The 12,594-nt window shown below is 39.8% G+C and overlaps 1 protein-coding gene across 50 annotated transcripts in view; it reads right to left on the minus strand.

The window, feature by feature from the left end:
* NFIA (nuclear factor I A) overlaps nucleotides 1-12,594 on the minus strand; it is a 352,158-nt gene that overhangs the window by 39,494 nt on the left and 300,070 nt on the right. For 26 of the 50 annotated variants that reach the window (XM_080603150.1, XM_080603165.1, XM_080603192.1 and 23 more), the window contains one exon: nucleotides 6-184. In XM_080603150.1, the coding sequence (XP_080459276.1) occupies nucleotides 6-184 (179 nt within the window). The remainder of the gene's footprint in view (nucleotides 1-5; nucleotides 185-12,594) is intronic. The other 24 variants (XM_080603181.1, XM_080603195.1, XM_080603185.1 and 21 more) reach the window with 1 other exon arrangement.

Consider the following 12,594-nt stretch of genomic DNA (forward strand, 5'->3'; position numbering starts at 1 on the left):
CTTACATTTAGGAACCCCACCTGTCCAGCCTGCTGACCAGCGTCGGGGCAGACAAGTTGGACAAACTCTTTCAGAGTCTCCTGAGGATGATAGCGGATTGCTGGGTGTGAGAAGTATGGCCCAGGCTGTTGAATAATGGGTGATGTTGGAAAATGAAGAGTCGATGGTGTTGCATGTGGACTTGCTATAGGAAAGAAAACAAAGAAGTTATATAGAGTTTTGCCTTTGGAAAAGAAAACAGTTTAAATCTACTGTAGTTTTACTTTTAGTCTTTTTTTAAATGTACAGTATTGTTTATACATCTGATCTTCACAATTAATATATTAGACCACATTGTGTCCTACACTCACTTCATCTAGATCATGAAAGCAAATGGAGCTAGACATTTTAAAGGATTTTCTCTGTTTTCAGTGGACGTGTATAAAGGAATCAGCAGTCCTTTGTGAAGCGAAAACTATTCATCACCTTAAGAGCAGCCCTGATCAATCAGGCAATAAAAAATGTATTTGGGAAATTAGGGTTGATTTAATTGACATTTTGTGTAGCTTGGATTTGCACATATGAATCCATTTTATATTGTACTATAAATGGCTGGTAATTTAAAGATGCACCAACACTTCTTGTTGTTGGTTTTTTTCTACCTCGGTTTAGGAACATTTATTTTAAGTAATCTGTTTTCATCTAATGAACATGCACAAAGTGGCAAGATCGTTTTGAAAATTACATTTACATTTCTCCTGAATAATGTTAGGCTCAAATCTTCAACAAGCCTCCTGCTTGCATTCACGGATGGTGTTTAATTTGGTGAATTTATAGGCCAACGAGCCGGCTGTGAAAAAGATAGCTGGAAATGTACTGGAGTGAAGGTGTAAAGGTGTAATGCACACAAGCTCATTGGCAATGACAAATTTTCCTTCAGTCGATTCCAGCAGTACTATAAGTGCAGCTGAAGACAGACTTATGCTCTCCTACCTTACGTGACACCTTTGCCATTCAAGATAGATTGGGCTGGACCCTTGTTAGCTCACAGTACTTTCCACTGTTAGTTGTCACCGTGAGGTAGCAACTGCTGCCATTCACAGTGCTATGTATTCTCCCTCTCCCCTCTAAAATGAGAATTTGCTTTTTCTTTAGAATGGCCAATTGATCTGGCTGAGCACAAGCTCATCTGTAAATCATCGCTTATTTCTCACCGAACAGCGATCATTGTATCCCTGTTGCTCCCTTGCATGCTATTCTAGTACTCTTTCAGGGGTGTCCATGTGCATTTACTATACTTGTACACCACACACACCCGATTAGATAAAGGCTAAGCAAGGCATGTAATATCCTACAGAAACTCTTTTGTTGGCTTTGAAGTAAGTTAAATATACAAGCGGAAAACAAAAGCCTTTGGCACTTCTGGAAAAATTGGAGAGATGCAGGAAAGTTAACCAAAATCAAATATAAACAAGCGAACACTCATTTCACAATGAATGTTACGAAAAAGCCTCAGATAAATAAAAACTGAAATCTGCTTCTTAGTCTTGCTCATCACCAGTTTAATAACATGACACTTTACTATAATTTTGCTCTAAGCGTTATTAAACCATTAGCAAAATCAGAGCCTGAAGATGTGGATAAAACACGTCCTCAGAGACAGCAGCAAGGAATCCTACTGCATTATCCTATAAACATTCATTAAGGGTTGGCTGGGCAGCACTTCTCTGCACTTCTTTATCCCCAACTGCACAGGAATGATTGCTTTGACACCACCACCAAAAAGAGCTGCTCTCATGCCTGGGATGCTGATATGGGATGAATGCGAAGCTCTCATCCCTGCTGTGGAAAGCCCCCCTGTACCGCTGCTAGCCCCGTGAGCCCTCCCAGCCTGCTCCCCTGAAGACTGTTTAAAACAGAAAGAGAAACACAGGAACGAGCGGTGTGAGCCGCGTCTCGTGCAACAGGAAAATGTCGCTAAGAGAAAGCGTAAAGATGAGGAACCGAAAGTAAGCACACAGCCTCCAGCTGGCTGACCACAGAAGCTGTGTGCCCAGTGAAACTCGCTGATAGCATGGGCCGTACCTGTCCTGCAACGGCTAGGTTCTGCGGCGTGCGGGCTGGAAACATCTTCCCACAGCCGCCGTAGCGTTGCGGTGCTGCACTCGGGAGAAGGCAACGTGAAGAAGCACATCCCGTGCTCCTTGCTAGGGAAATGTTCGGAGCTGCTCCATGGCCAAGGCAAACACCTGTGTGCCCAGCCTGCTCAGCCTGTCTGCACATCTGTGCTTATCTCTATCTCTCTCTCTTTTTTTTTTTTTTTGCCAACACAATTAATTACTTCTTACTCACTTTGAGACAAACATGTTTTGTTAAGAGTTCGCACCTTAAATTATAGTGTATTTAACAACTCTTCAGAAAAAGAATCCAAACCCTCAAAGGAAGAAATGAAGGTTATTTTCCTGTCCCCAAGCCCCAGAGATGCTGTAACTTTGAATTTTTCTGTTAAGGGTAAAAACAACGTGGGATTCACCTTATTAAATATAGGTATCTACCATGGGGCTAATCTAAGCTAATTATCTTAGTACCAGTGGAGAACTAAGCAGAAGTAACGGACTCTAAGGAGCCATTCTCCTCAACCAGAGGTAGACCACTGCCTTTGGTTAGAGGAGCTGCTCCTAGACTTCAGTGCCCATCCTGCCTGGCTCTCCAGTGGTATGGGAGCCCACTGGTGCTGCCTCGGAGGTAGGTATCTCCAGGCCAAGTGCTTCCCTTCAATAAGATGGTTTCCACCCGAAGTGCCAGCCTCTGATCTCACTCACACCACCCCCCTGAGGTGTAACTGCTTTAATGACACTTATGTCATAACCATTTTACAGATATGAATGCATCATCATCTTCTCCCAGTAGCAACTGTAATTTTAGAGCTTGTCAAAATATTTTGCCATGAATATTTATCCAACAGAAGTTGGTGGTAAGCATTTTGATGATTACAACATCATTTTCATGAGTGTACGTTTCTGCTCTTTGTTTGATACAAAACAAAATTTTCTTCTCTTCCCTCATATCTCCTTTCGTATTTCCCCTTTTCTTCTGTGCCAAATGAAAGATGAATGATGAAGATAAAAGTGAGGAGGGAAGGTTTCTGTGGAGAACATATAATTAAGTAAAAAATATATCAGGTTTTTTTATCATTTATTAAAAAGAAAAATCATTTTAGCATCAGGTCTGTCAATACTACATAAAATTGTTAAGTAACTGCCCTGTACTTTGTACACATCTGGGAACAAACTCATTCCCTTTCTTCTGCTGGGTGAAAAGGAGATAGAAGTACTATTTTCTATCGAACAAGAAGGATTAAAAAATTGTACCAGGGAATATGTGGAAATTCAAAACTAGGCCTGAGACTATGCTGTATCTAACTTTTCCAAGGTATGGTTCTGCACAAGATAATTTAGAAAGCAGAAGTCTTTGTAGGCATATAAGTAGTGAGTATTTGGTGCCTTTGACCTGTTCAGCATGTCAGGGTAGAAAACAGAGTGGAAAGCATTTTTCAGTGATAGTCCCAAAGACAGAGAGAAGCAAAACGAATGCAGAAATATTAACAATAATTCAGGAAGGTAAGGTGCCGCAAGAAGGAGAAAGTGGTTCCTCTTCTGAGTCTTGGCCAGCTCCTCAGCACAGCCTCAAAGGGCTTCCTGATGATCATAGGAAAGACTAGGGGAAGGAAACAAGACTGAATAGGCATCAGCATGTGCCATATAATGACATCTAGGGTTCATTTTCTCAACATAGATGGATTGACGTAAGTGACTAATGGAACAAGGATCTCCAACAGGTTCATTTTTGCAGTCTCTGATGGGAAATACCAAGTTTCTCAAGTGGCCATAGGAAGGGATGCTTGGTAAGAGGAAGAATGTACTACTATTAAACTGATCAACACTGCAAGTGGGCCTGCCTTATACTAGAGAAAGGGAATTAAATGCTGAAGTCTAGGAACTGCTGGTCTTTATATACACCATTACTCTGATAGCTGGGTTGTTGTCACTAACTGCAGTGTACGTAAAAACAGCCTTTCAAACAAGTTCTGGGTGCATAACACAACTATGTTTCCAAATGCATGGATCCTCACAAATATTTTTAATCAGTTAAACAATGTGAGGGAGTGGAGACTTCACATTCATGTTGCTATTTCCCTTACTCTTAAAGCATTCCCCAGAAGTCCACATTTTTCTCTCGTTTCCTACTGTCCCCATTATACCATCTGACTCTTCATAAGTCATTTCTATATGCCTTTTTTTTTTTTTTCCCCAGCCCTTCTGTATTTGCCAGGTATTTAGCTTTGCAATCTTAATTTAATTGCCATGGCTCACACAACCCCATCAGAGATTGCATGAAAGCATATGATTGTGGCTATTGGCATCAGCTTTCATCTAATTCTGTGAGAGGATCCCAAGAAATGAGAAAGCACAAAACCAAAACCTGATCTGCTTTCAGGTAGGGCTTGCTCAGAGTTAGTGTTAAAGAAACACCCCTACATCCTGAAACATCAGGGGTTCATTTAAATGATGCCTATTAATCAGTGGTAAATTTGAAATTCCTATATCTTATGCTTAGTTTTCAGAAGAGAAGTTTGAAATTTACTAATGTGATCCCAAAGAAGTAAAGGACTACATGTAAAGTCTCAAAAAAATCCTCATTTCCTGGGAACATTTTACCTATCTATCTAACATTTCTGAGAACTTTACCCAAACATATCAGACTGGTTCAACTGACAGACCCACTTCTTAACTACAGCATCATCTCTTTGTTGAAGTGTATTTACCTCTAAAAGGGGCAAGTGATCATAGTCAAGACACTTTAGTCACAAATACAGGAATGTGTAATAAACATTATAAAGTGCTTCTGATAATCATGCTTAGAGTGATGCAAGTTTTTCTGCATGTAGGAAGGGGCTACAGCTACTTTATGTGTTTCTGATGGGATATTACAAGTCTCAATCAGTGACTGTAAATTCTTTGAGCTCTTCAAATGGAAGATAAAACAGGTCTTTGTCCATTATTTATTTACTTATTGACTTATTATTTATGTATCGCTAAGCAGCTCCATGCTGCCAAACCATATTTCTCATGGCGTCTTTCAGCCCGTGACATTTATATTTTATTATTGACCTCACTAAATGACATAAAATACAAGTTCTACTGCCTATGAAAATATGCCTATTCCAAATCACAAGTTCACTTCTACCTGCTGTAGGTATGGAGGAGTCAGACTACCGGGTGTTATTAAATCTGTTATTGGAGGGGGAGGGCGAGGCGGCAGGAATTATCCTTCCATCTCAAGGCAAGAATAAATATTTCAGAGCACACATGATTCTAATTCCATTGAAGCTCATCTGAAACATCGCAGACTTTTTATTGGAAATGAGATGATAATGTATGGTGTCCTGCAACAGATATACCAGTATTCTAAAACTACTGCTATTGGGCCAAGTAATTATGCGGTACAGCTGTTGCATGCTATACTGGATTTTTGGGTGTTTTATGAGTTTGTGGTGCTGTGCAGCATAGAAGTAAGAGGATTTTTCAGCAAGCTAAATTCTAACATTTGATTATGAAGGCCAGTCATGTCTTTCCCCTTCTTGTAGCAGCCAATAACAAACTAACTAACTAATAAATTAAGTCACATTCATTGATTAGGCTAGTTCTTCACGTCTATAAGGCAAAAGAATAAGACACAAAGTTATATATTGTATTCAAGTGAATGATCAGGTAATAAAGAATCAGCTGATTTTAAACAGCTTATAGTTTTCTTCAGGTATACAGTACTCAGGCCCTTCCCCTGGAACAAAAGAGCAGTTCTAGTAAAGACACAAGAGATCCTTTCTTCCTGGGAGCACTCGCTGATGTGGTAAAGGGACTTTGTGGTCACACCTGCAGTGCTCAGATTTCCCCACCAGCCCAACATATGGGAGAGAGGTATCGATCCATGCGCCTTCCAGCTCCTCTTCCAAAAAGCCTTGCCAGCCCCTTCAAGCCCAGATGACTGGATGAAATTTCTTTCTTCATAAAGTTGTTTGAAGTCTTTAAAAGGGTCGTTTCGTGTCGCTCTTTTCTCACTCAGGAAAAGACCCTGCACTCCTCACCTGTCCAAGGAATTAGTGGTCTGGGGAAGCAAAACCACTGCTCCTTCCCAGGCACAAGGACTGGTCCATCAGATCAGACTGACAGTGGATTGGCTTCGCTAGGGCACAATGCTCAGATACCTCCTGCATAAAGTGATAATTAAGTTTACTAATAGCTCATTAAACATTGATCAATCTTCCTAGAAATAGTAACATTATAATCATAATGAAACAGGATCATTTTTATCAGGTTGTTTTTGAGTCCATTATAATTGGCTTCATTACAATTAAGAAAGTATTTTTTTAAAAGTCATTTCCCTGGAAATGTTATAGAACAGTTTGTTCTGCTAGAGATTTCTACTTCAGGCTTCTAGGTTGCTTTAACTCCCTGCATGCTGTAAGCTTTCTCCTAGCATTTAAGTGATGCAAGTGCCAGTTCAAATTATGCAAGATGTATCCCACCCTTTGTACCCCAAAGGTACTTATTCTCAAAATTGACCATATTAGAGTACTAATTGGCTAAGCCACCATGCTGGCTGATGTGAAATGCTTTCAAACACCATGAAACAGCTGTGTTTATCGGAAATATGAAGAGTGACTTTTTAATAAGGAGATCTGGCAATAATCCAAATTTGTTGAAAGGAACTTACACTTCTGTGTATAATACAATACAAGAGGTAAAGAATGGAAGCCTAAAACAATAGCTTTAAGCCCAGAGATTTTTGTGATGAAAGCAGTTACCCAAACAAGTAAAAAATAATTAAGAAACTTGGGCTGGGATTTGCAGAGGTCCTGGGAGAATTCATTAACTGCTTTTCAATTTCAATGGGAGCTGTGTCCCCGTAACTCTTTCAAAGGTTTCTGAAAGTCCCCATTTTTCTTACTGCCCATTAGGAATAGACTTTAGGGTGATAAATGTAGAGCAATCTTGTATTCAGTGTAGCAAGGACTTGCCTCTACTTACACACTGAGCTGCTGAGCGTAAGACTGACCAGTCTAGGACCAGACCTTCGAAGGGAATTCAGATCAGTGGAAAACTTATGCATGACTTAAGTCCTGTAATGCTGCAAAGTGGCTTTTTAGTGACATGTCTATCAGGACAATGGATAAGCTAAATTCAAACGGATCCTGTCTTGCATGCCCGTATTTGCAGTGACAACACTCAGAAATCATGAGGAGTGAGAATGAAAATAGGCCTTACCCTCTGAGCATGGGTAAGATTGAGGTATCACTGACAATTACTTCCACGTTGTGTCGGTAGACATAGCTGAAATATTCAAAATATAATTAGCTGACCAATGCAAGAGAGATTCAAATACCCTAAATGTGATGGATGGAGGATCTGTTCCTGCCCATGGACATCAAGAAGAGGGACTGAATTGCAGAATGTTCATCTCTCAGCTCCTGAAGTCAAGTGCGGGTGGGCGGCTAAGCACTGCTGAAAAAACAGATCCATGGTAACTCCAAGTCAGGGCTGGCTGTCAGCCCCTTTTTGTTGCTCTGAAGACCAGAATGGTGTAAGGCACCTGGGCCTGTTGCTCAGGAAATACTCTCTCTGTAAGAGATTTTGCAGTAGCAAGTGGGAGGCAGAAGGACATTTTGCCCACGGAGTTCCTAGCAAAAGGAAAATATGCTTAAAGCTGTGTTTGGGCTCGGGATTTATTGTGAGTATTACTCTGGATTGTGAGTATTACAAGCTGCTTTCGAAAACCTGTAGAGCTGAACTGAGTGCTGGTTTCAGATTCTGGCATAGGCAGAGGGCCAGTTAACTTCGCTATTTTGAGCAGACTCTTTTAAAACATGTTAAAATTCTTCTACCTTTGGGTGATCACAGTACTGCAGAACTGATCACAGGTATAGAAATAAAAATTGTACCTATAGAAAGCATTCCTCTCTTCCAATATGGAAGGTTGAGGTGAAAAAAATTTATATTTAGCCTATTCGTAGAATTCCTATTTCACATCAAATTCTGGCAACTTTTGCATATTGTTATTGTTTTTAATACATATGATGTATTCACATATATATGATAAAAACTACTGCTAGGAGAATATATCATGTCTCTCTAATAATGAAATGCAGTTGATAAGTTTACAATAGAAATGTAAATTCTCTTAAAAACCACAACCTTTATGTGTGTGATGATATAATTCTGCTTTGATACTAAAAAGGGCATGGTAATGGAATCTGTGACTTTGGAGTGATATATTGCTGTTAAGTTAATAGGACTCCACATTCCCATTTCTAATATCAGTGTTTTTTTCCCCTTTCATTCTGTAGATGGTAAGCTGATACTACATAAACATTGTTAAAGCTATAGTTCCACGCTACAGTAATTCACTTAACTTTAACATGATTTATGGTTCTGTCAATAGAGGAGGTTGAAAATCCAGAGCTCTCATGCTTAAACATGGGTTCCATATTTAAAGCAATAATGTGCTTTTTGTGTGTGTCTGAAGCTAAAAGAATTTAGCATAAAGCAGAGATAAAAATATTATAGTTCACTGCACTGTTTAAAGCATATAGTTTAACTTCATGGATAACATCAAAGAGAGCAAAGAAACTGAACACTGAATCAGTAAAAGCATGGGTAAAATACTTTGGTCCCGCAGCACTTTATTTTTATATTATTTTTTAGGGATGCATGAAATCCTATTAGTATTTTTAACACTCCCCTTTTCTCATTCTTTTGCTCAGTTAGATCAGCTCCTTTTGTCAGGATGAGTTTAAATCTGGGTCCACTGTGTTAATCACCCCCCATTCTTCTTTCTGGCACTTACCCTCCAGGCATTTTGCCTCTTTAGGAGATTAAGCGACCAAGTCATCTTGTTGCTCTAACATGTCCTCACTGGAGCAACATATTAACACAATTCCTCTGCAAAAGAGCCCTCTTTAGAAGTTTGCTGCAGGGATGACAAATTAACCCAGCATGGTGTCCCACACATCTATCTCAGTACAAATTATTAGTGTAATAGAGCTTTTAGTTATGCATTTATCTAGTAATTATTGAACGGTTATACAAAACGAAGCTGAGCAATCATGGCCCTTTATGAGGCAATCTCAGTGGGTGGCCTTACAGTTAATTTAGGATAGGACTGTCTAAGCAGTTCACTCACACACAAATTAGCTGAACAGCCTGCTCCTTTAAATATTTCCTATGTCACAGGCTAACTCTTTACAATACAACAAAGGTAGAGTTTTAATTACACGGTTCCTGACTTTTGTTTAGCTGAAGCTTTAACCATTTGCAAGCCTTCCTCTCTGTCCTCCCCTGCGTAGGATATGGGAGTAGATGGAAGTTTGGGTAGGGCATCTGGTAATTACTAACCCTGACCTTGAGGCCATCTGTTAGGAAACTGCTGTTCTTTAAGATTCATATTATTTGAAAGCGAATGAAAGGAAAAAATCAAAATCTTCACCTATGCAGTCAGCTAGCTGACAGGTGAGCCCTCCCCGTACCCTGACACTGTAAATCGGAGTGTCGCTTTGCACTGTGGCTGGGTTGCCTCACCTGTTGGTCACTGTGATGCTATTTTGGTTTCTACCCAACTGCCATATACATTCCTACCCTTGTGGTGTGGCTCTTCCTCTCTTGGCTGTCTTATATTAACATTAACATCCCTTGATCTGAGGTGTCTGGCTCAGAATGAACTTGCACCGCTTTCTTTTTGTCAAAAGTCAACGGGAAGTAGGAGGTTATGTATGTTATGTAGTTTGACAGCTGACAGCTTCGAGGCGCAACCATGGATAGTTGAACAGAATAGTATGTTACGAAACATCCTTTCACACTATCTAGCTCTGGAATTAGCAGGAATTATCACTTTTATTCACCTGAAGTTGCCCGACAGGACAGCTAACAGACACTGATATTTTGGTGACCCTAGGAGAATTTTGAAGGGCACAATGTCTTCCCAGATATGTGGCATCAAGTTTTTGCCACTTAGGCACTAACAGAGCGAACCATCCTGTCCAATCTCCCTGGTAGGCCTCATCTTGATAAAAATCTCAACAGCAATGCTTATTATGGAGGAAATTAATATAATGGGAACTAGTCTACTAGTTGACTTTCATCCCTTCTCTTTCTGCTCATACTCTCAGTTCCTCGGGTTCTTCACTTTGTGCTTTATTTCTGTGCTTTGTAATAGTGTTTCTCCTTCATTTATCTTCCTAACATACCATCTCATTCTTTTTTTTTTTTTCCTTTCCTTGCCTTTTCTTCCTTGCTTTTTGGCTTGCAGGATCTATGTTGTCATATTCTGTGGAAATGCATGAATGCTCTGCAGCACAGGCTGCTGTATATCCTGGCTTTACAAGATCGTGGTCAATTTAACGTTTCAGCCAGCTCCAGATATAAAGTCACTGGAGTGTAAGTAGCAATACATGGAAACCTAAAACCACTTATGTAAATACTGCTGTCACCCATAGTATTTAAATCCTTCACTGTCTAGTAAAGAGTTCAAGCAAGCTAATGTCTGGGAAACTTTGTAAGGTGCCAGCAATACATGATGGCTTTGCAATACTAGAATACTGTGGTGAGAAACTGACCACCAAGTAATCTGTCTTGAAGGTATCAAAAGTATGCTGTGTAGGAGACAGAGATCTAACTGCTTGAATTTTCAAGGCTTTGAAATACATTCTAAAACTGATAGTAGTGCTAAAGCCACCCTATAGGTGATCAATTTACCATCTGCCAGGCACTGAATCCTAACCACACCGGTCCAGAGAAGACATATGGTGCATTCATAGAGTCATGCCCAAAAAACTGCCATCATCAAGTGAGGCTCCATGAATCACTTTGCTAGCTTATCACCAAAGAAACTTGGATCTTACCACCATCTGTTGGAACTACTGAGGAGTCACTGAAGCATTGGCATCCATTTGCCAGCACTCACTGCACATCTGGTCCTTTGGTCAGCCAGCTCAGATCCTCTCTGCTGGCTACTGCCCAGCTGGGTTGGGTACTGGCAGCAGCACCAATGCAGATAGGAAACTAGTGCACAGCCCTCCACAACACAGTACAGCACAGACAATTTCATGAGAACAGAGGTTTTCCAACTGGTTCATTGAATGGAGCACCTTACAGCAAAGAAATCCTCTTAAGGATCTACTCCTTCTCCAAGAAAGTTTTGTCTCCAAAGCGACTCATTGTGGGTATCATCGGGAAGAGCATTCAGTATCATGGGATATCCCCAGTTTAAGACATGTACCGTGTTCTAAGGAATGTTTGGAAGTGTGGGAAAGATTCAGGAGTATTCCTCAGAAGTTATAAATCACTGGTTGTCAATGACAACACCTGCCATGAATAGTCTACAGCTTCTTCTCTACTGTCTATTTTGATCATGCTTTACAAACTCATTCCATGTACACATCCAAGTGATAAACTTGCACATACGAACATCAGAAGGAGACTGAAACTTCTAATCACTCAGTTGGCTCAGGAGCTTACTCTGACAGTGACCTACTTATTCATGACTTTCCTTTCTCCAAAATGCAGAGAATCTCTGCAGAATGAAGATCAAATCCAGCTTTTAACTTTCTGAAGACCATTCAGAATGACCTGCCATCAACCATTTACATAATGCATATGTATCCAAAGAGAATGCAACATGTGTGTACTACATTATATCCATTATTTCTGCAAAAAGCTACAAGTTCCAATAACTAAGGGTGTATATGAATTGCTCAAAGGTTGTATCTTCTTATATGATTGCATTATGCTCTTTACTTTGCCACTTTTGATACCTGAAAAGCTTCTCTCTTCTGCTTACTCTCCTATAGTACACTGAAGGGAATAGGACAATAGAACAGAACAAAGCTGGATTTGCAGAAAATAATCTGTCTCAGCATATTACCCTTTACTAACACAATGAGTGTTGTAGAAGAGAAATAAACACAGCCAATGTGCTGTGGAATAAGAATACCGAAGAGGCATGTCCAGCAAAGAACAAAGAATGAAGTCTGGAACAAAATTTTTCAAGGATGATGACACTTAAGAATCCATGGATGGATTCAGAGGGATTTTTCCTGAAAGTCTTTAAGACTTTGTTTGTGAACAAGTATAAAAGAGAAGAAGACACTCCTAACAGATGTTGCAGAAGAACAGTTTTTGCTTAACCTATTAGATACCATGATAATTAGAAAATATGTTATTTTTTATGGAGACATCCAAACAAACAAAATTTGGGAAAAGGAATCGTTGTATTTGCTATTTCAAATTCTGACAGTCTTTGAATGTTCTTCTCACACATATGATTGGTAACTCCAGGTGCACAGAAAAAGTCTTGTGAAAACAGACTGTAGATGGGATTTAAACAAGATCTCAATAGTGACACATTTCCTGTCTAAATCACACAAAAATCCAAGAGAGGGTCTAAATAGGGGCAGACAAAGGTGTTTAATGGTCTTAAAAATGATGTGAGGTAAAACAGCAAAATAAAGAAAGGACCTATTAACTAATCAATTGACAATTCAAATCTGAAAGGCTGAACTTC

Source organism: Anser brachyrhynchus (assembly GCF_964034855.1).
Source record: "Anser brachyrhynchus genome assembly, chromosome: 8".
Taxonomy (NCBI): domain Eukaryota; kingdom Metazoa; phylum Chordata; class Aves; order Anseriformes; family Anatidae; genus Anser; species Anser brachyrhynchus.